Genomic DNA, 22,100 nt, shown 5'->3' with positions numbered 1-22,100 from the left:
TACAGAGTGAAGTAAGTCAGAAAGAAGAAAATAAATATTATATAATAACACATATATGTGGAATCTAGAAAATGGAAGAGTTGATCTTACTTGCAAAGCAGATATAGAGATACTGATGTAGAGAGCACACGTATGGATACTAAAGGGGCAAAGGGGGTAGGAGGAACTGGGAGATTGGTACTGACAGATACACACTACAATCTGTAAAACAGATAACTAATGAGAACATATTGTATAGCGCAGGAAACTCTATTCAGTGGTCTGTGGTGACCTAACTGGGAAGGAAATCCAGAAAAGAGGGGACAAATATACACTTATATGGCTGATTCACTTTGCTGTAAAGCAGAAACTGATACAGCAGTATAAAGCAACTATATCCAATTAAAAAAAGAAAAAGAGGAAGATTCTGTGATAGAGAAAACAGTGGCTTTAACTGAATTAAATGACCAGGATAAAGGATGAGTTTCATGTATCAATCCAATGGAAGCAAGAGAACAGGATTAGGAATGCAGGGACTCAAATAGCAGAATCTGAATACATTGGATGACGTGCTAGTCTTAGAACAGTCTGAAGCAGGATTTATTACTTTTTAAAAAATTTTTATTTTTATTTTTTGTCAAGGGCCAAATAATAAATATTTTAGGCATGCGGAACATCCCGACTCTATAGCAATGACTTAATTCTGCAGTTGGAACACAAGGGCTGCTGCTGCTGCTACAGCTGTAGACAATAAGTAAACAAGTCTTATTTATTGGGCTATGTCCCAATAAAACAAGCAATCTGGCCTGTGGGCTGTAGTTTGCTAAAACCTGCTGTGGAGGGGCTCAGCTATGAATTCTCAGCAGTATTACCAAGAGGACCTACAAGAACAAACCTACTCTGCAAAAGGTGGCATCATTAAAAAGGACTTACACAATTCAGCAGTCAGGTTAAACCTGGCTCCTTTATCAATTTTAAGCTTTGTAAAAAATAACGTCTCAGTATCAGGGGCACCTCTATTAGAAATCTAAGCAAATAGGGCCCAAACATTTTATAGACACTGCATAGTAATTTGAAAATAAGCTGCTTTTACATTTTTGCTTTGATTATAGCTAAGAAACTACCATAAGTATAAAAAATAGCATGTATATTTGTTGGAATAATATATAGAGATTTAAATATAACATTTAAAGTTATAAAATGCACTTCCAAAGATTAACAACTATATTGAGAGGAGAGGTGGGTGTCTAAGGAAGCTAAATCTTTATGATAAGAGGAAGTCAATAGACAATGTCCAAAGTAAAAATGGATATGGAAGTAATCATGAGAATTACAAAAACAAGATGAGTTAATAAGTACTGCCTCAGATGAATAGGGCTTGGAGTTGAAATAGAGAGTCTAGAGGAAGAATGGAATGCTTGTGCTTTTCATTATAAGTCTTGCTATTTTTTAAAAAAGTTAGATATATGCAAGCCACTTTGGTTTTTTTTTTTTTAATTTTTTTTACTTTATTTTACTTTACAATACTGTATTGGTTTTGCCATACATTGACATGAATCCACCACGGGTGTACATGCGTTCCCAAACATGAACCCCCCTCCCACCTCCCTCCCCATAACATCCCTCTGGGTCATCACCGTGCACCAGCCCCAAGCATGCTGTATCCTGCGTCGGACATAGACTGGCGATTCGATTCTTACATGATAGTATACATGTTACAATGCCATTCTCCCAAATCATCCCACCCTCTCCCTCTCCCTCTGAGTCCAAAAGTCCATTATAAATTGAAAATTTTGATTATTGCTTTAGTGTTAAACAGTATGGAGTAGAAATAAAAGGCATCATGGTTCTCCAGCACTATGAACATTTGTTCCATCAATCAACAAAGGAATTTTAACAGGCTAACACATCAAATATAAGATAAAAAGTCACATTTGTTTTTTTCAATTTACTTTTAAAAAAATGTAACTCCCCCTTTTTAAAGATGACAATCACTTCAGTTTTACTTTATAACTTTATAAAAAACAGAATGATGTCCTGGTTGCCAAACAAAATAAATATTAATGTTAATATAGACTATGCTGCTGCTGCTAAGTCACTTCAGTTGTGTCCGACTCTGTGCAACCCCATAGACGGCAGCCCAACAGGCTCCCCTGTCCCTGGGATTCTCCAGGCAAGAACAGTGCAGTAGGTTGCCATTTCCTTCTCCAATGCATGAAAGTGAAAAGTGAAAGTGAAGTTACTCAGTCGTGTCCGACTCTTCACAACCCCATGGACTACAGGCTACCAGGCTCTTCCATCCATGGGATTTTCCAGTCAAGAGTACTGGAGTGGGTTGCCATTGCCTTCTCCAAACATAGACTATAGGCCTCTTTTATTGAAGAGTCTTAATATGTGGTGTTGGAGAAGACTCTTGAGAGTCCCTTGGACTGCAAGGAGATCCAACTAGTCCACTCTGAAGGAGATCAACCCTGGGATTTCGTTGGAAGGAATGATGCTAAAGCTGAAGCTCCAGTACTTTGGCCACCTCATGCGAAGAGTTGACTCACTGGAGAAGACTCTGATGCTGCGAGGGACTGGGGGCAGGAGGAGAAGGGGACGACCAAGGATGAGATGGCTGGATGGCATCACGGACTCGATGGACGTGAGTCTGAGTGAACTCTGGGACGTGGTGATGGACAGGGAGGTCTGGCGTGCTGTGATTCATGGGGTCACAAAGAGTTGGACACAACTGAGCGACTGAACTGAACTGAACTGAATATGTTTGGGCAGAAACTTCATTTGTTCTCTTAGCCAGGTATTAGTTTCTGCAATAACTGGACCCACTGCCCAACAAGGAGCTGAGTAAAGCTTTTTTATCTTTACTTACAACTTTATGAGGCAAGATGTTGTGGCCTACTCTTGAAAAGAATTCCCTTTTCTCTTTCCTTTCACTCTCCTGGTCATGAACAGTTAGAAAGTGGGCACTGCATTTTGTGGATTTGCTTCCCATTCTGCAGGGTTCTATACTGCAAATAATCTCTTTATGTCTCAGGTCATTTCTTGTTTTCATAGCAAGTATAGTTAAGGGTATAAAAAATGTTACTTAGTATGTTAAGAGCATTTCTCTTTCTGTAGAAGTCAAATAACATCTAAATACAACGTAAATACCCAGAATACTCTCTAAAACTGCGGATTCAGATTGCATTCACAAACAAGAGAAAAAATGGCCCACTTTCATTCTTGGCTTGACTACTACTGGATTCTTCCATATTGATCTCAACAGGCCAAATTTTCTCTTAAATATTCCTGTATTGTGTATCTTAGTCATTCTGATTAGAACCTGAATTTTTTTTTCCCTGTGTGTCTTACTGAATATTACAAAACAGTAATAATCAAAACAGCATCATACTGACACAAAGACACACATATGGATCAATGAAACAAAATAGCTGAGAAATAAACCCATATATCTATGGCCCAATTCATCTTTGACAAAAGAGGCAAGAATATACACCAGTAAAAAGACAGTCTCTTCAACAAAGTGGTGTTGGGGAAGTTGGACAGCTGCATGAAAATCAATGAAGTTTGAACACACCCTCTCACCATATACAAAAATAAACTCAAATTGGCTTGAAGCTTTAAACATAAGAAATGACTCCATAAAAACTCCTAGAAGAGAACATAGGCAAAGCACTCTCTGACATAAATCATACCAATGCTTTCTTAGGTCAGCTACTCCCACCCCAAGGCAATAGAACTAAAAGCAAAAAATAAACAAATGCGACCTAATTTGTAAGTTTTACACAGCAAAGGGAACTATAAACACACACACACACAAAGAAAAGCTACAGAATGGGAGAACATATTTGCAAATGATGCAACTGACAAGGACTTAATTGCAAATCTCTAATTGCATCCATGTTGCTGGGCATGGCATTTCATTCTTTTTATGTCTGAGTAGTATTCCATTGTGGAGAAGGAAATGGCAACCCACTCCAGTGTTCTTGCCTGGAGAATCCCAGGGATGGGGGAGCCTGGTAGGCTGCCGTCTATGGGGTCGCACAGGGTCAGACATGACTGAAGCAACTTAGCAGCAGCAGCAGCAGCAGTATTCCATTGTATATACAATGCATATACAATTGTATAGTCCAAATATACAAACAGCTCATATAACTCAACAACAAGAAAACCAAAACAGCCCAATTAAAAAATGGGCAGAAGACCTAAAGAGACATTTTTCCAAAGAAGTACAGATGGCCAATAGATACATGAAAAGATGCTCAGCATAGCTAATTATGAGAGAAACACAAATCAAAACTACAGTAAGGTACCACCTCATGTTGGTCAGAATGGCCATCATTAAAAAAAGCCTACAAATAACAGAAGCTGGAGAGAACTAGAAAAAAGGGAACTCTTCTACACTGTTGGAGGGAATGTAAGTTGGTGCAGCCACTATGGAAAATAGTATGGATATTTCTCAGGAAACTACAAATAGAATTATCATATGATTAAGCAATCCCACTCCTGGGCATATACCCAGGCAAACTATAATTCAAAAAGATACATGCACTTCTATGTTCACAGAAGCACTATTCACAATAGTTAAAACATGGAAATTACCTAAATGTCCATTGATAAATGAATGGATAAGAAAGATGTAATACATATATACAATGGAATACTACTCAGACATAAAAAGAATGAAATGCCATGCCCAGAAACATGGATGCAATTAGAGATTGGTTAAGTGAAGTAGTTGAAGTAAATCAGAAAGAGAAAGACAAATACTATATATCACTGATAAGTGAAATCTAGAATATGACACAAATTAAACAGAAACAGAATCAAGAGTAGAGACTAGACTGGTGGTTGTTAATGGGGAGGGTGGTGGAGAGGGATGCATTCAGAGTTTGGGATTAGTAGATGGAAACTGGTATATATAGAATGGATAAACAACAAGTTCCTACTGTAGAGCCCAGGGAACTGTATTCAACCTCCTGGGATAAACTATAATGGAAAGGAATACAAAAAAAGAATGTATATAAATATAAAGCCCAGTCATTTTGCTATACAGCAGTAAACACAAAACTGTAAATCAACTATGAATGTTCTTCAACTAAAAACACAAACAAACAAAAGACACTATGGGGTCGCACAGAGTCGGACATGACTGAAGCGACTTAGCAGCAGCAGCAGCAGCAGCAGCAGCGTTTTCTCTGATAAAGTAATAATGCCCTGGGGTTGAAGGAAGTGAGGGAATGAAAAAGGAGTCAAAGTGTTACTCAGTGGGTCGCCAAGTACAAAAGTGTTGAGATGGGAGTCCATGTGACATGTTTGAAAAAGAGGAAGGAAGCGACTAGTTCTGAAGAGCAGTAAGCAAGGGAGATTTTGCGGGAGATGAAGTTGAAGAGAGTTTTACCCTGAGGCAGGAAGGGATTAGGAGGGAGTTCCCTGGTGGTACCGTGGTTAAGAATCCATCTGCCAATGTAGGGTACACGGGTTCGATCCCTGCTCTTAGAAGATCCCACATGCCTCAGAGCAACTAAGCCACTGAACCACAACCACTGAACCCATGTACCCTAACTACTGAAGCCCATGCCTAGAGCCTGCACACCATAAGAAATAGCAGAGAAGCTCCTACCCATCACAACTAGAGAAAGCCTGCGTGCAGCAACAAAGACTGAGAGGAGCAAAAAAAACCAAACAAACAAACAAACGTGATTAGAGGGTTTTGAGCAGACTGACACAATCTGGTTAACAGTCCAAGGGCTCTTCAAGAGCTGTGGGTAGAAAACACTACAGTGGGGCTAAGGTGGGAGAAAGGAGGCCAGGAGAGATGTTGGTGGGATGCGCAAGGGTTAGTGTTGTGAAGTGTTAAAAGATGGCTGAAATCTGTGATACATTTTCAAGGCAGAGCTGATAGGGTCTGCTGAAAGATTAATGGGCCCGAAAGAAATGTGAATCATGCTTTAAATGAGGGAAATCTGTGATTGCACCTTAAAGAATGACTTCATGACAATAGTTAATATCCATACCAATCAATGTTGGTTCCACTAAGGCAGCTGGTTTTTTGGTGAATTAATGCACAAAGAGCTAGGTAGTGGTAGTAGTGACAACCCCTACAGATCATGAACATTTATCAGCAGGTTGGATGCAGTGTTCACATCAGGAAGCTGGGAAATGACTGCTGATAAAAGATCAACAGAAGGCAGAAATACAAGCAAGAAACAGCCAAATTCACCTAAGATAGGTGGAAACTGGTAATGCAGGATAGTTTAAGAAATAGCAATTGTTCAAGTGTTGGAAGAAGACACCTTCTGAAGGAAGTGTAGATTCATAAAAAAGTTACTTATAATAAAGTAATGGTTAATAAGAATATAGGTGCTGAAACCAGAATACTCTGGTATTAATTTTGACCAAATAATTTAATCTGTCTTAATTTCCTTGTCTGTCAAGTGGGCTTTTATCAATCTTGTGATAGTTAGCATTAGGAGGACTGAAAGATGATAATACAAATAAAGCTTACCTCAAGCTTATAAATTTTAATAACTCTTGCTTATTATTATTACCAAAGAGAGACTGCCTTTCTTGATAGGATGAAGGAAGGGAGTTAAACATGATAGATTCTGGCAGGAACAAAATATCAAAGGTTTCCATTTAAACAAAGAACTGCATTAGACCACCTGGAAAGCCCTCACGCTTCAAGTTCTAAACAATCCTTACATAACACACTTTCCCATCCTGTGAGTTTATTTATTTCATCATGAAAGTGATAAATGAGGAGCTGTAAAGATCATAAATACCTGCCTTGCTGCTGTTTCCATCTTTCAAAAATCATCAGGAACTGTTACTTCGATTTAGTTCTGAATAAAGCCCTCTGAAGTGTGAACTTGGGAAAAACTGATCATTTTAATTTTAAGATACATAATAGCCTAGGAAAAAGTCTTGTTTATGATTGTAGATGTTAAACTTCAGAGTGGCAGTTTAAAAAATGTCCATGGATTGGGTGCAAATTCATGATCAGAGATTTTATAAAGAATGAGGGATCAGTACCTATAAGACACAGAATTCCAACAATACAAACACAATTATCTATCCCAATAAAGAAAAAATTAGAAAGTGTACTAAGTCATTGCTGCACAGGGAGCTCTGAGCTCACACAGCTAAATTTTAAGGCACAACAACTTGGGGATAACATTGGAAAGGACAAGTTTATTGGCTCATCTAACTGAGATGAAGAAGGGCCTGGAGAGTTTAGGAAAATGCACCTGTATAAACATAATGAAATTTAATAGGAATATTTATAAAGTAGGACTATGAGAAAACATATACAAGTCTAGGTAGATAATGCATATGGCTTATATAGAAACATAGTGTGGGCATATAAATAAAACACAGCCTTACACTCAGCATCATAAAGTCAATTGGACAAGTACAGAAACAGGCCTGGCTTAAAAGCAACTCCTTTGAGAGAGACCAGAGGGGATATGCTGCTGGTAAACTGTTCCAGTGCCAACAGTGTCTGGCAGATGTTCAAAAAGCAAATGCAAACCCAGGCTGCATTAATTGAGGCCCAGCAGGAAAGGTGCTAGCTCTGGTCTCTGTGCTGATTAGAAAATATTTGGAATATTAGGCTCAATTCTGAAAAGATTTAGAGAAAAACTCTAGTTCTCCCAAGGAAGGTTATCAGAATGATGAAGTATCCAGAAGTCATGTCAGACAGAAATGGTTGAAAGGTTTAGACAATTTAGGCAGTAAAAGGATGATTTATGAGATTCACACATGTTGGCTTCAAATCTTTGAAGGGTCATGGAGTAGAATAGAAGAAGGCTTAGGTTTACTGTGTATAAGTTCCATTTTGCAGAACAAGTACCAGTGGGTAGTGTTGTAAGATTACATACAGGGCTATAAGGAAGCATACTCACAAAGATTCTCGATTTATTGGAACTGCTCCTAAGGGAACAGTCTTCTCAGTAAGGTAGTGAAGACTTTCACTGGCAGTGTTCTGATAAAAGGTGGATGGTCAATTAGAATTTATTTTATTTCATTTGCTTCTCATAACAATCATGAATTAGAAAGGCATTTTATGTTTATTTTTATTAGTTGCCCAATAAAAGCAAAAAAAAAATCTCTGTTCTTTATTCATTATAAATTTTCTAAGTCATAAAAGAAGGCTGAGCAATGAAGAACTGATGCTTTCGAACTGTGGTGCTGGAGAAGAATCTTGAGAGTCTTGTGGACTGCACAGAGATGAAATCAGTCAATCCTAAAGGAAATAAACCCTGAATATTCATTGGAAGGACTGATTCTGAAAATGAAGCTTCAATACTTTGGCCACCTGATGCAAAGGGCCAACTCATTGGAAAACACTGAGGTCAGGAGGAGAAGGGGATGACAGAGGATGAGATGGTTGGATGGCATCATCGACTCAATGGACATGAGTTTGAGCAAAGTCTGGTTGATACTGAAGGACAGGGAAGCCTGGCATGCTGCAGTCCATGGGGTCACAAAAAGTCAGACACATGACTGAGTGACTGAACAGCAACAAATTTCTCAAACAGCTACTATGATGAGGCAAATTGTAAGATTAGGCATTATATTGATATATGTAAAACAGCTGCTGCTGCTGCTGTCGCTTCAGTCATGTCTGACTTTGTGTGACCCCATAGACGGCAGCCCATCAGGCTCCCCCGTCCCTGGGATTCTCCAGGCAAGAACACTGGAGTGGGTTGCCATTTCCTTCTCCAATGCATGAAAGTGAAAAGGGAAAGTGAAGTCACTCAGTCGTATCCGACTCTTCGCGACCCCATGGACTGCAGCCTTCCAGGCTCCTCCGTCCATGGGATTTTCCAGGCAAGAGTACTGGAGTGGGGTGCCATCACCTTCTCCAGTGATGTAAAACAGCACATGTACACTAAATGGCCCCCAAAATAATATCTAGTGTTGAAATATAAGTAAAATAAAATTACCTTAAAGCTGATTAACATTGATAATCAACCTAAGCTCTTAGATGTGTGAAGAATAAATTAATGACTAATTTACAATGATTTTACATTAAGATATTAAATAAATTTCTTTTGTTAGACTCATTTCATCTTATGGCTTACTAGGTTTAAATAAAAAATAAACATATATATAATAATCATAGCCTCACGAGATGCAGGAAAATTAAATTTTGAGCTCTTTAAAAAGAAAAAAGAAAATCATTTGTTGATTTGGGCAAAGTTCTTACTGTACTAACAAAAATGAAAGTTTATTTTTAATTACTAATTTTAAACAAACTCCAAATTTCATGGCTATCATTCCAGGTACCTAAAGCATTGGATTCTGAATTTTTCATGAGCAGATATTTATATCATAAAATATTTAGAGATTTGGGCACATAGCGTCATTCTTCTTATCCTTATCAATTGAATATAAAAATTATATCTTTTTTTTACTTAATATTCATGTTTCCACCTTTTTATTGAATATCTATAATATGACAGATCCTCCATATGTGTTATCTCTAATCCTTACATTAATTCTGCAAGATAGCTATTATTATTATGCATATATTTTGTAGACAAAGAAAGCAAACTTCTGAGGATCAGGAAACTGCAGAAGGTCACTGAATGAATTAGCAGCAAAGTTGAGATTAAAGCCTGGGTCTGCCTGCCATCAGTCTGTCTTTTTTATTCATTTCATACTGTTTAGGGAGAATGGGTTGTAGAATAAAATCCATATATTATGGCAAAACAAGAAAAATTTAAACAAAAATTCTTTTCTGCCCTTTTTGACCTCCTCTATCCCACCACTGTGTATTGTGTTTTTGCATTATCAACCAGACCCGCCCGCCCCCATGGGCAGAAATACTGCTCAACCATTAACAGGGACATTCTCCTAGCACAAAGACAACTCTTCAAAAGATAACATTTCTTCTTCAGCTTGTAAGGAGTCACGTGGCCCACTATGATGTCGCTTAGATCTGGAATATACAAAAAGTCAATAATATGTAATTTGATGTACAGCCCTCAAAAAACTTATAGAACTGTGCCTTGATTTCTAACAGGTAGAATAATTTTCAGCGTTTTCTGAGATGCTTGTCCCAGGTTAAAAACCTCAAATTTGGCTCAAATAAAATTTTCCATTTATTTCTTAGATTGACTGGTTTAATTTTTTGTCCCCAAAGTGTAAAGCCCATCTTTCATTTCATTATTTGATTTAGAAAACTATGAAATTATTGAGTAAAAGGCACAAAAGTCTTGCCAGAATCTGTTGTTGATCCTACATGCAGTCTACTGGTTGGGCAAAGGAGTTTCCAAGAATAAAAAGGAAAATGAATCTGACCTCTCTCACAAACTCTTTAAGTTGAAAGAAAAGGGGAAAATCTATATCTGATAAGATCATCTCATCTAAATATAGAGGAAATGAGCCATAAATTCAAATTCATTTTTGCAAAAACTGAGTTGTGAAACCAAAGCTGGCATACTGCCTACATTTCTCATTATAAAAGATGTACTATGGCTGTAGAAGAGGAACAAAAACAGAAAAGGGGATGAGAGAACTTAAAATTTATGAGTTTTAATCTAAAAATAATAGATTTTTGGTGAGTGAGCGGCTGGCTGGGGAATGCCAGAGGAATTAAGAAAGGCATATACAGTAAGCAGTGTGCCTTGCATATTATCATGTGTGACTATGAGCTCAAATAGGAAGGACAATATATTAGGATGAAAAAACTCACTGATTTGACACTCACTTTTTATATCCTTTTTTTTTTTTTTGTCCTTTTGACTTTCTTTTAACTGTAGATGATTGCTGAGAAACCAACAGTTAAAACTTTCTGACTTTTCAAGGAAAAGAAAAAATATGGTGACCGTAAGCCAGGAGAAGAGAAAGCTGATAGTGGAGGCAGTAATGAGTTTTGTATAGATAAAGGGATAGAATATGAATGACAGGGAGAGATTATGCATTTCCACTGAGACTAGGGAAAGAGGGAAAGTCAAATATAAGAAGGGTGCCCTGTGGACTTAGAGACACAAGAATGATTTTTTTCAATGAAATAATGTTTCAAAATTATAGGTACTCTGCAAGTGTTTCATAGAATGGTTTAGGTTCAGTACTGCCCTGAAAAAGGAATAGCCTTTCAATGACCTTTTTCAGCTCACGATTAAAAGTTTGATTACTAGTTTTCTCATTATCTTTCAAGATATGTGTAAAATCTGACTTGGCGCTTCTAACTTGGGAATTTCTGTTTTACAGTCTTCTGCCCACAGTATTTCATTTTATGATGCAGAAAGTCAGGGGAGATAGATGATCTTGATAGTCTCCTCTGCAACAGAGCTCCTCACTTCATTTAAATGGAAATGTGCATTTTCATGGAAATTCAGGCCTGTATTGATGAACAAAGATAAGCTGCCACTATTAAATATAATAGTGATATAAAAAAAGTGTTCTAGAAAACGTATTTTTAAAAATAGTAAAATTTACACTGACAGGAAAAACATTTTTTTAAGAATATATGCATAAGGCAATATGTATAGCCTAGAAATAGGATAAATTAAATTTTCTAAAATCTGTCCCATAGTATTTGAATGGTTATAAAGTTGAAAACCCAGGACAAAGGTTGTGAATGGCAGGGTGAATACATATGTCTTTGATAAGCACAGCGACTTAATATGAATAAACTAATTAGCATGGTGCCTTTTTATAAGTAGATATTAGTCATGTAATAAACATTTTCCAGTAGACTTGTTAAGAAATGTCATGGGTTAGGTGTGGTATTATTTTCCACACTCTTTTCTGTTTTAAAATTTTAATGTGACTATTTTGGGGTTCACTTTTTAATAACACATTTAAGAAATACTTGATATACACGGCTTCCCTGGTGGTTCAGACAGTAAAGAGTCTGCCTTCAATGTGGGAGGCCCCGGTTCGATCCCTGGGTCAGGAAGATCTGCTGGAGAAGGAAATCACAATCTGCTCCAGTATTCTTGCCTGGGAAATCCCATGGATGGAGGAGCCTGGCAGACTCCATGGGGTCGCAAAGAGTAGGACAGGACTGAGCAACTTCACTTTCATTTTTAATGATAATACATAGTTTCTCCCAGCTAGAAACCTGCAAAGCATTCTTAACTATTTCTTTGCCAAAAAACATGCAGGTCATGGAGATTCTTCCTCAGCAATGACTTGTGAGCCTAGGTATCCTTCTCACTGCTACTCTCAGTGGCTTCATGGGATCTGATATTAACATCTTTCACCTGACAATTGCCAAGATCTGATATCTCACCTCTCTTTCCCATCCTCCCCACAACACTCCCCTCTCTACAGAATCTACATTTCCCCTTCAGTCACTGAATTTACTCTTCCAACGGGAATAGGGATACCTAATGCACACAGATGAGGAGGAAATGGAATCTGAGAAGAAACAAATAGGTGGGGAAAAAATAAAGAATATGAAACAACCAGAGGAAAGTATTTACAGTAAAACACTGGGCAAGTAACAAGTTGTGCAATTACATTCCTGAGGTTCAGGGCAGGTCATCCCAGTATGTGCCACTCTGGCAATATGGATTATTTTGAACTGAGGATAATCAAGGCCCAACAGACTGAAGGAGATCCTGATACCATTCCCTTAACTGTCTCAGCCCACTTAGATGGAGGGCCTGGTCCAGAAGAGAGCTAACACAAAGTTAACTACAAAGACTAAGGGTTAGTTGCCTAAACTTGCAGGGGAGTGGGGGCAGGGCCTAGAGATCAAATTCCTCTGTAACCCATCATCTCTGTAAGGCTTGGCAAATGTTTGTTTACTGAACGTCTGCTCTTTCTATCCTCTATGAATAGTCTTCCTTCCTTTGAAACCCCAGACCCCACCCTCTTCTTAGCTCAAAATGGCATACAAGCTTCAGTTGCCTGCCTGTCAGGGGGAGCCTCTCATTATCCTCTGTGGGGTTTTTGTAGTACAGAATTAGATTTGTTTTCTCCTTTAACCCATCTTACACCAAAGACCCTAGAAGGATAGAGGAAAACTCTTCCTCCCTTACAATGTCATGAATGTTAGAAAACTATTAATTCCTTAGATTGATGATGATGATGAAAGTCAGTCAGTTGTGTCCAACTCTTTGCAACTCCATGTTCTATACAGTCCATGGAATTCTTCAGGCCAGAATACTGGAGTGGGTAGCCTTTCCCTTCTCCAGGGGATCTTCCCAAACCAGGGATCGAACCTAGGTTTCCCACATTGCAGGCAGATTCTTTACCAGCTGAGCCACTAGGGAAGCCCAAGAATACTGGAGTGGGTAGCTTATCCCTTCTCCAGTGGATCTTCCTGACCCAGGAATCAAACTGGGGTCTCCTGCATTGCAGGCTTTTTCCATACTGCTGCTGTGGGAAGTGCCCACATATTCACTAGACTTTCCCAAGTAAATAGAGTTTTAGGAATGTGACTTAATGAGGTTAACCAACAGTAGAGTAGTACAGGCCAGGGGCACAAAGAAGGAAGTTATAATACAAGAGCTTTTTCTCATACAGCATTTTTATTTTTATGATTCTTCTGAAGATAGACAGTAAAAGATCACTTAGCCTATTGTTTGAAAGTTGAAATAGTTGAAGATGAATAAATGTAAGAGACACTGATGTTAACTCTATATATCTATACTTCTTTCTTTGCCAGATGGAAAGGATCCCATTGTGACTTGAAGAGTTCAGACAGGTTAGGGAGATCATGACATTAAAATAGTCTCTTTAACAGTTATTGCTTGCTTTGGCAGTATCTGTCATATTTTTATAGGATAAAATTATATTTTGGTTAAAACCCAAACAATAAAGAAAAACTGGATGTATTTGTTTTGCAAACTACAGAGTGTCACCTGCACTAGCCATCTGGCTCTACGAGGACTGAGTCATAAGCCACTGCAGCCACTGACCTTTAATATACCCGAAAAGGATTTCAGGGTGGAGATCAGGAATGAGGCACTCTGCGCTCTGGCGAAACTGGCAGAACAAGACTTCAGAGAGTTAATTTTTTGGAGAAATTTTTTATGAACCTGGATTCTTGTATCTTCCCAAATTTAGAAAAGCACTAAAACCGTTAACCAAGATCATTGTGCCTCATGACTGGCAGCTACCTTCTAGGGAGATAGGACATGTTTGTCTGGTTGCAGGTACCCCATTTGTCAAATCCCCCTTTTCTTTTTCATAACAGTTTCTCAGAGCTACTGAGAGGCTATCTTTCAGGCTACAGTTTTTAATAAGACAATGAATGAACTCAATTTACAGTTTCTAAATTGTGCTTTTTTTTTTTCAGTTGACAGTTTACACCTCAGATACTTGATGCTTATCTCTCAACGTTATGATTTCAGACACTGGTGCTTAATCTATGCACAAAAGTTTATAAGAAATAATTCTCCTGAATCCCCATGAGAATGGAATAATACCAAATAAAAGCTCATACGACTTTTTCTCAGGGGCCAGAGGAAGAAAGCCAAATATAGGGTTTAATGGAATCACTCAACCTCCTTTTTTTTTTTTCTATTTCTCTGCTGTCTTAAGGAAACAAACTCCCAAACTAAATGGGTATAATCAGTCACTCTTTTCAATTATGCCTTTAATGCCTATCGATACACTTTATGTTGGGCAGAAGAGAATAGAGAATCTGGTTCCATTCCAGGTTCTTAATCTTTCTGATAAGACAGCCTCTATGGCTATAAAGCATTAAGATTTAAGTGTATAGGACCCTTGTGTCAGCTTTCAGAGTGAGAACAGGCCTTGGAGGAGATATGACCCATGAGGCAATGGGAGTGAAATGACATAAGAAAGGGCTCTCTTCAAATATTCCTGAGTTCTCAGTATAGTGCTAGCTCTCTGTGTTCTGGGCAACAGTCAGCTTCTTGGGTGTAGTCAGCCAGAACTTTGAGTTTAGAAGGGTCCTGCTGTTTGTTGAATGCTCTGTTGTCACTGTCTTGAAATTCTTAATAGTCTTTTTAACAAAGAACTCTACATTTGTTAGGGCAAGGAAGCCTGGAGTGCTGCAGTCCATGGGATTGCAGAGAGTCAAACACAACTGAGTAACTGAACAACAATAACTACATTTGTTGTTTGCACTGGTCCCTGCAAATTATGTAGCCAGTCCTGGTGAAGAAGAGTTTTGAAATAAAGAAAGCCTTTTGCTCTTTGCAAGGACACAACAGCTAGCTGGAATGGGATGCTCTGCTCTCTCTAAAGGATTACACAGATACCTAGCACCTAGAGGAGACTGACATCGTCCTTCAGGATCCAGTCTTTCTCTATTTAGTAGCACATTCTGCTCCCCCTTTTAGCTGCATGCATGGCTGCCCAGGCAGAGATTACATTTCCAAACTCTTGCTTTTAGGTGTATCCACGTGATTGTATTTGGATTATTGATTCCTGTTTGCTATTTCCAGGTTATTACTTTTAAGACAAAGCTAATTTTCCTAAAGGCAAAGTGAAAGAGCCAAAACCCCGTCCTTTTCCTTCTCAGAGATCAGAAGGTAGCTGTGCTGGTGATCAGCCTTTACCATTCAGAGGAAGAAAACATGCTAGGGGAAGGCAAAGCAAAAAGTAGGAGGAACTCTGGTCCTTTCAAGACCTTCTGAATGACAGCTTCTCTGACAGCACGGATTATTCATCTTGTCCTTTGGACAAGGACTTGAAAGAGGAACACGTTTTTATTCTGAGGTCTCTTTGTTATATCGGCTTGGCCTCTAACCCAACTGTACAGAAGAAATTCTTAGGGACTGATTCATAATAAATTTGTATTTATCTAGAATAATGGAATAATATAGTGTTCTGAGCATTTGAATATTCTACATAGGGACAATCATTAGTTTGCATTAAAGTGATATAAAAATATATTGAACCAACTTTTATATTCAGTGAGTCTCAGAAGACTTCTGGATCTTGCAGAACCTCAAGGTCATCACTGTGAATACTAATTATAGTATATGTCTGTAGATGCTGGGGAGTAAGTACAATAACCTATGAAAAAACTCCTGAAGTTGCATTTACAAAATAAATTCCTCTAACAGGATGTTAAAAATGTTTGTGAATTTTCTCATTGTTTGGAAACTTAATTTGGGAACTTGCAATACTTTTTAAAACAATAACATCATATATACAAGATAATTTTACTTTGCATTAAATTTTTTTTCACTGACTAAACCTGCTAAGATTTAAAATATTATGTTGATAAACCAGTTACAAAACCATCAAGGAATCATAATTTTGAAAGTGTAGACTTGAAATTTACCTGCCCCAATGACTCTCTCAATGCGTATTCTTGACGGATCAATCTCCTTTGCAAATTCATGGATTGCTAGGGATGGGTCTTCATATGTATCTGGATCTATGTAAGTTTTAATTCCTGGGAAGCGTACTGCAACAGAATAAAAGACTGAATTAGTTTAAGAGTATTCTAGCAAATCACACATCCTGTGAATAGTTAAAATGAGGAGTGACATACTAAAGTTGTCATTCTTTTTTTTAAATTGAAGTATAAATGACTCACAATATTATGTTAGTTTCAGGTGTACAATATAGTGATACAATATTTTTATACATTATAAAATGATCACAGCAATAAGTTGAACTACCATTTGCCACCATACAAAGCTATTAAAATTGTATGAACTATTGTGCCTGTACTGTATATTACATACCCATGATTTATTTAATAACTGGAAGTTTGTATCTCTTAATCCCCCTCCCTTATTTCACTCATCCCCTCATTCTCCTCCTGTCTGGCAATCACCCGTCTGTTTTCTGTATTTATGAGTTTGTTTCTGTTTTGTTATGCTAGTCCATTTGTTTTTTAGATTTCACATATAAATGAAATCATGTGGTCTTTCTGTCTGCTCTATTTTACTTCATATAATATGCTCTACATCCATTCATTTTGTCACAAGAGGCAAGATTTTATTCTTCTTTATAGCCAAGTAGTACTACATTATACATATACATCACATCTTCTTTATTCACTCACCTATGGATGGGTGAATAAAGATGACACTTAAGCTGCTTCCAAATGAGAGTTATTGTAAATAATACTGCTTTGAGCTCAAGAGTGCACACATATTTCAATTTAGTGGTTTTGTTTTCTTCAGAAAAATATCCAGAATTGGAATTGCTGGATTGTATGATATTTCTGTTTTTAATTTTTTGAAGAACTTCCATACTGTTTTCCATAGTGTCTGCACCAGTTCACCCTCCTGCCCAGAGTACATTAGAGTTTCCTCTTCTCTATACCTTGCCCACACTTATTCTTTGTTGTCTTTTTAATAATAAATATTCTGACATGTATGAGGTGATATCTCATTGTGGGTTTGATTTTTATTTCCTTATGATTAGTGATGTTGAACATCTTTGCATGGGTCAAATACCCATTTGTATGCCTTCTTTATAAAAATGTCTATTAAGCTCCTCTGCCCATTTTTTAATCGAATTGTTAGGCATTATTGTTAATAAATTCAATTATCTTTTATAATTATTGTCTTTTATAATTTTGCTCCCCCCCCATGCCACCCATTACCTACTTGGAATCAAAATTATATTTGTATAACTGTTGATATAAAATGATCTGGTGGTTTCAAAGAGAGTGAGCTGACAAATTCCATAAGACATTTTTATTATATTTCTGTAAAAAGTTTAATTGGCTCACTTAGCCACTCAGTTCAGTTCAGTTGCTCAGTCTTGTCTGACTCTTTACAACTCCATGGACTGCAGTACGCCGGGCCTCCCCGTCCATCACTAACTTCCGGACTTCACTCAGACTCATGTCCATTGAGTTGGTGATGCCATCCAGCCATCTCATCCTCTTTTGTCCCTTTCTCCTCCTGTCTTTAATCTTTCCCAGCATCAGGGTCTTTTCAAAGGAGTCAGCTCTTCGCATTTGGTGGTCAAAGTATTGGAGTTTCAGCTTTAAACATCAGTCTTTCCAATGAACACCCAGGACTGATCTCCTTTACGATGGAATGGTTGGATCTCCTTGCAGTCCAAGGGACTCTCAAGAGTCTTCTCCAACATCACAGTTCAAAAGCATCAATCTTTCAGCACTCAGCTTCCTTTATAGTTCAACTGTCACATCCATACATGACTACTGGAAAAACCATAGCCTTGACTAGATGGACCTTTTTTGGCAAAGTAACATCTCTGCTTTTTAATATGCTGTCTAGGTTGGTCATAACTTTCCTTCCAAGGAGTAAGCATCTTTTAATTTCATGACTGCAATCACCATCTGCAGTGATTTTGGAGCCCCCCGCCCCCACCACCAAAAAAGAAAAAAAAAAAAAGTCAGCCACTGTTTTCACTGTTTCCCCATCTATTTCCCATGAAGTGATGGGACCAGATGCCATGATCTTCGTTTTCTGAATGTTGAGCTTTAAGCCAACTTTTTCACTCTCATCAAGAGGCTTTTTAGTTCCTCTTCACTTTCTGCCATAAGGGTGGTGTTATCTGCATATCTGAGGTTATTGACATTTCTCCCGGCAATCTTGATTCCAGCTTGTGCTTCTTCCAGCCCAGCATTTCTCATGAAGTACTCTGCATATAAGTTAAATAAGCAGGGTGACAATAGACAGCCTTGACGTACTCCTTTTCCTATTTGGAACCAGTCTGTTGTTCCATGTCCACTTCTAACTGTTGCTTCCTGACCTGCATACAGATTTCTCAAGAGGCAAGTCAGGTGATCTGGTATTCCCATCTCTTTCAGAATTTTCCACAGTTTATTGTGATCCACACAGTCAAAGGTTTTGGCATTGTCAATAAAGCAGAAATAGATGTTTTTCTGGAACTCTCTTGCTTTTTCGATGATCTGGAGGTTGTTGGCAATTTGATCTCTGGTTCCTCTGCCTTTTCTAAAACCAGCTTGAACATCTGGAAGTTCACGGTTCACATATTCCTTTGCCTGGCTTGGAGAATTTTGAGCATTACTTTACTAGCATGTAAGATGAGTACAACTGTGTGGTAGTTTGAGCATTCTTTGGTATTGCTTTTCTTTGGGATTGGAATGAAAACTGACCTTTTCCAGTCCATGCAGTGAAAGTGATAAATAGATTTAAGGGACTAGATCTGATCAACAGTGTGCTTGATGAACTATGGACGAGGTTTGTGACATTGTACAGGAGATAGGAAGCAAGACTATTCCCAAGAAAAAGAAATGCAAAATGGCTGTCTGAGGAGGCCTTCAAATAGCTGTGAAAAGAAAAGAAGCCAAAAGCAAAGGAGAAAAGGAAAGATATACCCATTTGAATGCAGAGTTCCAAAGAATAGCAAGGAGAGATAAGAAAGCTTTCCTCAGTGATCAGAGCAAAAAAATAGAGGAAAACAATAAAATGTAAAAGACCAGAAATCTCCTCAAGAAGATTAGAGATACCAAGGGAACATTTCATGCGAAGATGGGCTCAATAAAGGACAGAAATGGTACGGACTTAACAGAAGTGGAAGATATTAAGAAGAGGTGGCAACAATACACAGAAGAACTGTACAAAAAAGATCTTCATGACCCAGATAATCAGGATGGTGTGATCACTCACGAAGAGCCAGACATCCTGGAACATGAAGTCAAGTGGGCCTTAGGAAGCATCACTAGGAACAAAGCTAGTGGAGGTGACAGAATTCCAGTTAAGCTATTTCATATCCTAAAAGATGATGCTGTGAAAGTGCTGCACTTAGCCACTAGCACACGTGTATTTTACTTTTAATGTATCTCAAGACATGGGAGAAACAAAGCAGAACCTTCTCCCCAATCAAACATGCCCCTTAGAGTCCCTCCTAAGGAACTGTGGTGTTGGAGAGGACTCTTGAGAGTCCCTTGGACTGCAAGGAGATCAAACCAGTCCATCCTAAAGGAAATCAGCCCTGAATATTCTTGGAAGGACTGATGCTGAAGCTGAAGTTCCAATACTTGGGTCACCTGATGCGAAGGACTGACTCACTAGAAAAGACCCTGATGCTGGGAAAGACTGAAGGCAGGAGGAGAAGGGAACAACAGAGGATGAGAAGTTGGATGGCATCACCGACTCAATGGACATGAGTTTGAGCAGGCTCCAGGGGGTGGTGATAGACAGGGAAGCCTGGTGTGCTTCAGTCCATGGGGTCACAAAGAGTCAGACATGACTGAGAGTCTGATCTAAACTATCAGTTCCTTCTGGACTTTTTTCCTCTATGTCCCTAGGTTTTCCTGAACTCATGTCCTATTCTAGTGGCCTCTACTCTTTCAGAAACTCTTAGGCAAAAAAGCACAGACTGCATGGCACAGCAACAGAGAAGACCACTACACTACGGATCATAGATCTCTCCTGTGATCTGGTAGTTGCTTCTATGGCCAAATTGCACATTTTCCTGGAAAGGATCCACTTTCCATCCTGGAGGAAGGGATAAGAATCCAAGGCCCAAATCCAGTCACTGACTGTATAGGTACTCCTCTTTCTATGGTGGGGGTGAGGGTATTCATAGCCCATGGGCAGTTAGGAAGATAGATAGAGGTGGCTGGAGAACTTGGATGTCTGGTTACATATTAATTTGCAACTTCTATGTGAAGTCACAGACTCCAGTAGATATTTCTCTGCTTTGCCCGCTAGTTTCTGCTTTCCACTTTAGATAGTTAGTTCCTAGAGAACAGGAGATCATTTCTTAGAGTACATATTTACACATTTCCTTAGCTATGGTCTTATAGGCAATGATCACACAGTCAACCTTACTGAATACATATTAGTAGGGGTTAAAAAATCAGTGCTATATTTATTGGATTGCAAGGAGATTCAACCAGTCCATCCTAAAGGAGATCAGTCCTGGGTGTTCATTGGAAGGACTGATGTGAAGCTGAAACTCCAATACTTTGGCCACCTGATATGAAGAGCTGATTCATTTGAAAAGACCCTGATGCTGGGAAAGATTGAAGGCAGGAGGAGAAGGGGACAACAGAGGATGAAATGGTTGTATGGCACCACCGACTCGATGGGCATGGGTTTGGGTGGACTCTGTGAGTTGGTGATGGACAGGGAGGCCTGGCGTGCTGCAGTTCATGGGTTGCAAAGAGTCAGATATGACTGAGCGACTGAACTGAACTGAACTGATAATTATTGCATATAAATTATACTTGGTTTTTTTGCTTCTTAGATTTTGAAAGTCATACAACACCCTGAGTTAAGCATTGTCCAGGTCTTAGAAACATGTTCTTGCAAGAAAAACTCAAAAGCAAACAAAAGGTGATAAAATGAGTTTAGAGAAGGTGGTGAAAATCTCATCAGCAGTAATTTGCTTCATCAGTTTTTCCATGCCTGTTCTTTCATCACTTTTTTGCCTCCTGACTTCTGGTACTAGATAAGCACCAATGAGAAGATCAGCACTTCCCAAAATTGTACCAGTAAAGCATATTTCTAGATAGACTTGACTGATTCTGAAATGCTCTGCTTTTCTTGACTTCTCAAACTCAAGAATTTGACTTCAGATTGGAGAAAATGAGAACAGATAATTTGTACTTCTAGTTCATACTCTTAATGATATTTTTGTAACTTAGTAGGAGCTGTGATTTCAGACTGAGTACTCTAAGTTCTAATCCAGTGGCTACTACTAGAAGATTAGATCCATACGGTCATGTTGATAACATTACTTTATGCACAGATAACACATGCCATTTATTAACTTATGCATAGTTTTAACAATTCAACCATTTAATAATTTAAAGTGATATACATATCTACAGAATAAACTGGTTAGTATCACTTTTTTTTCTTATATACACAATATATGTAGTATAGCAAAAAACCCAAACAGTTCCAATTTTGAATATCTTATTACTACTTATTTGTGCCTTCTTAAATATCTATTTGTTATCTTTCTTCTATCTTCCTGGCTTCCTCAGGTTATTTTCATTGCTTCTTGCTGGGACCATCTGGTTCAGTTTATACTAAACTACTAGTTGGAAAACAGGTAAAAACTTTTTCTTCTGCAGTTCAGTAGTAAATGTCCTGCAGTGAATCTTGAGGTTATCAGTTTAAGTCACTGGACAAAGTGCCTAGATCCAGGTTTCTGCCTCTGTCTACAGTATTTTCGGCTCACCCCATGACTGGTATCAGCTGTCTCAGTTCTCCCTTCCCTGCCAGGGCAGTGATCTTCAAACTCTTTGTGTGAAAAAACCACATAGG

The 22,100-nt window shown here is 38.3% G+C and overlaps 1 protein-coding gene across 1 annotated transcript in view; it reads right to left on the bottom strand.

Moving 5' to 3' along the window:
• EPHA6 (EPH receptor A6) overlaps positions 1–22,100 on the bottom strand; it is a 959,528-nt gene that overhangs the window by 258,501 nt on the left and 678,927 nt on the right. Inside the window, exon 10 of the mRNA XM_052649809.1 lies at positions 16,208–16,333. Coding sequence (XP_052505769.1) covers positions 16,208–16,333 — 126 coding nt within the window. The remainder of the gene's footprint in view (positions 1–16,207; positions 16,334–22,100) is intronic.

The sequence above is a fragment of the Budorcas taxicolor genome, chromosome 1 (genome assembly GCF_023091745.1).
Source record: "Budorcas taxicolor isolate Tak-1 chromosome 1, Takin1.1, whole genome shotgun sequence".
Lineage (NCBI taxonomy): Eukaryota > Metazoa > Chordata > Mammalia > Artiodactyla > Bovidae > Budorcas > Budorcas taxicolor.
This window is presented reverse-complemented; position numbering and strand designations above follow the sequence as displayed.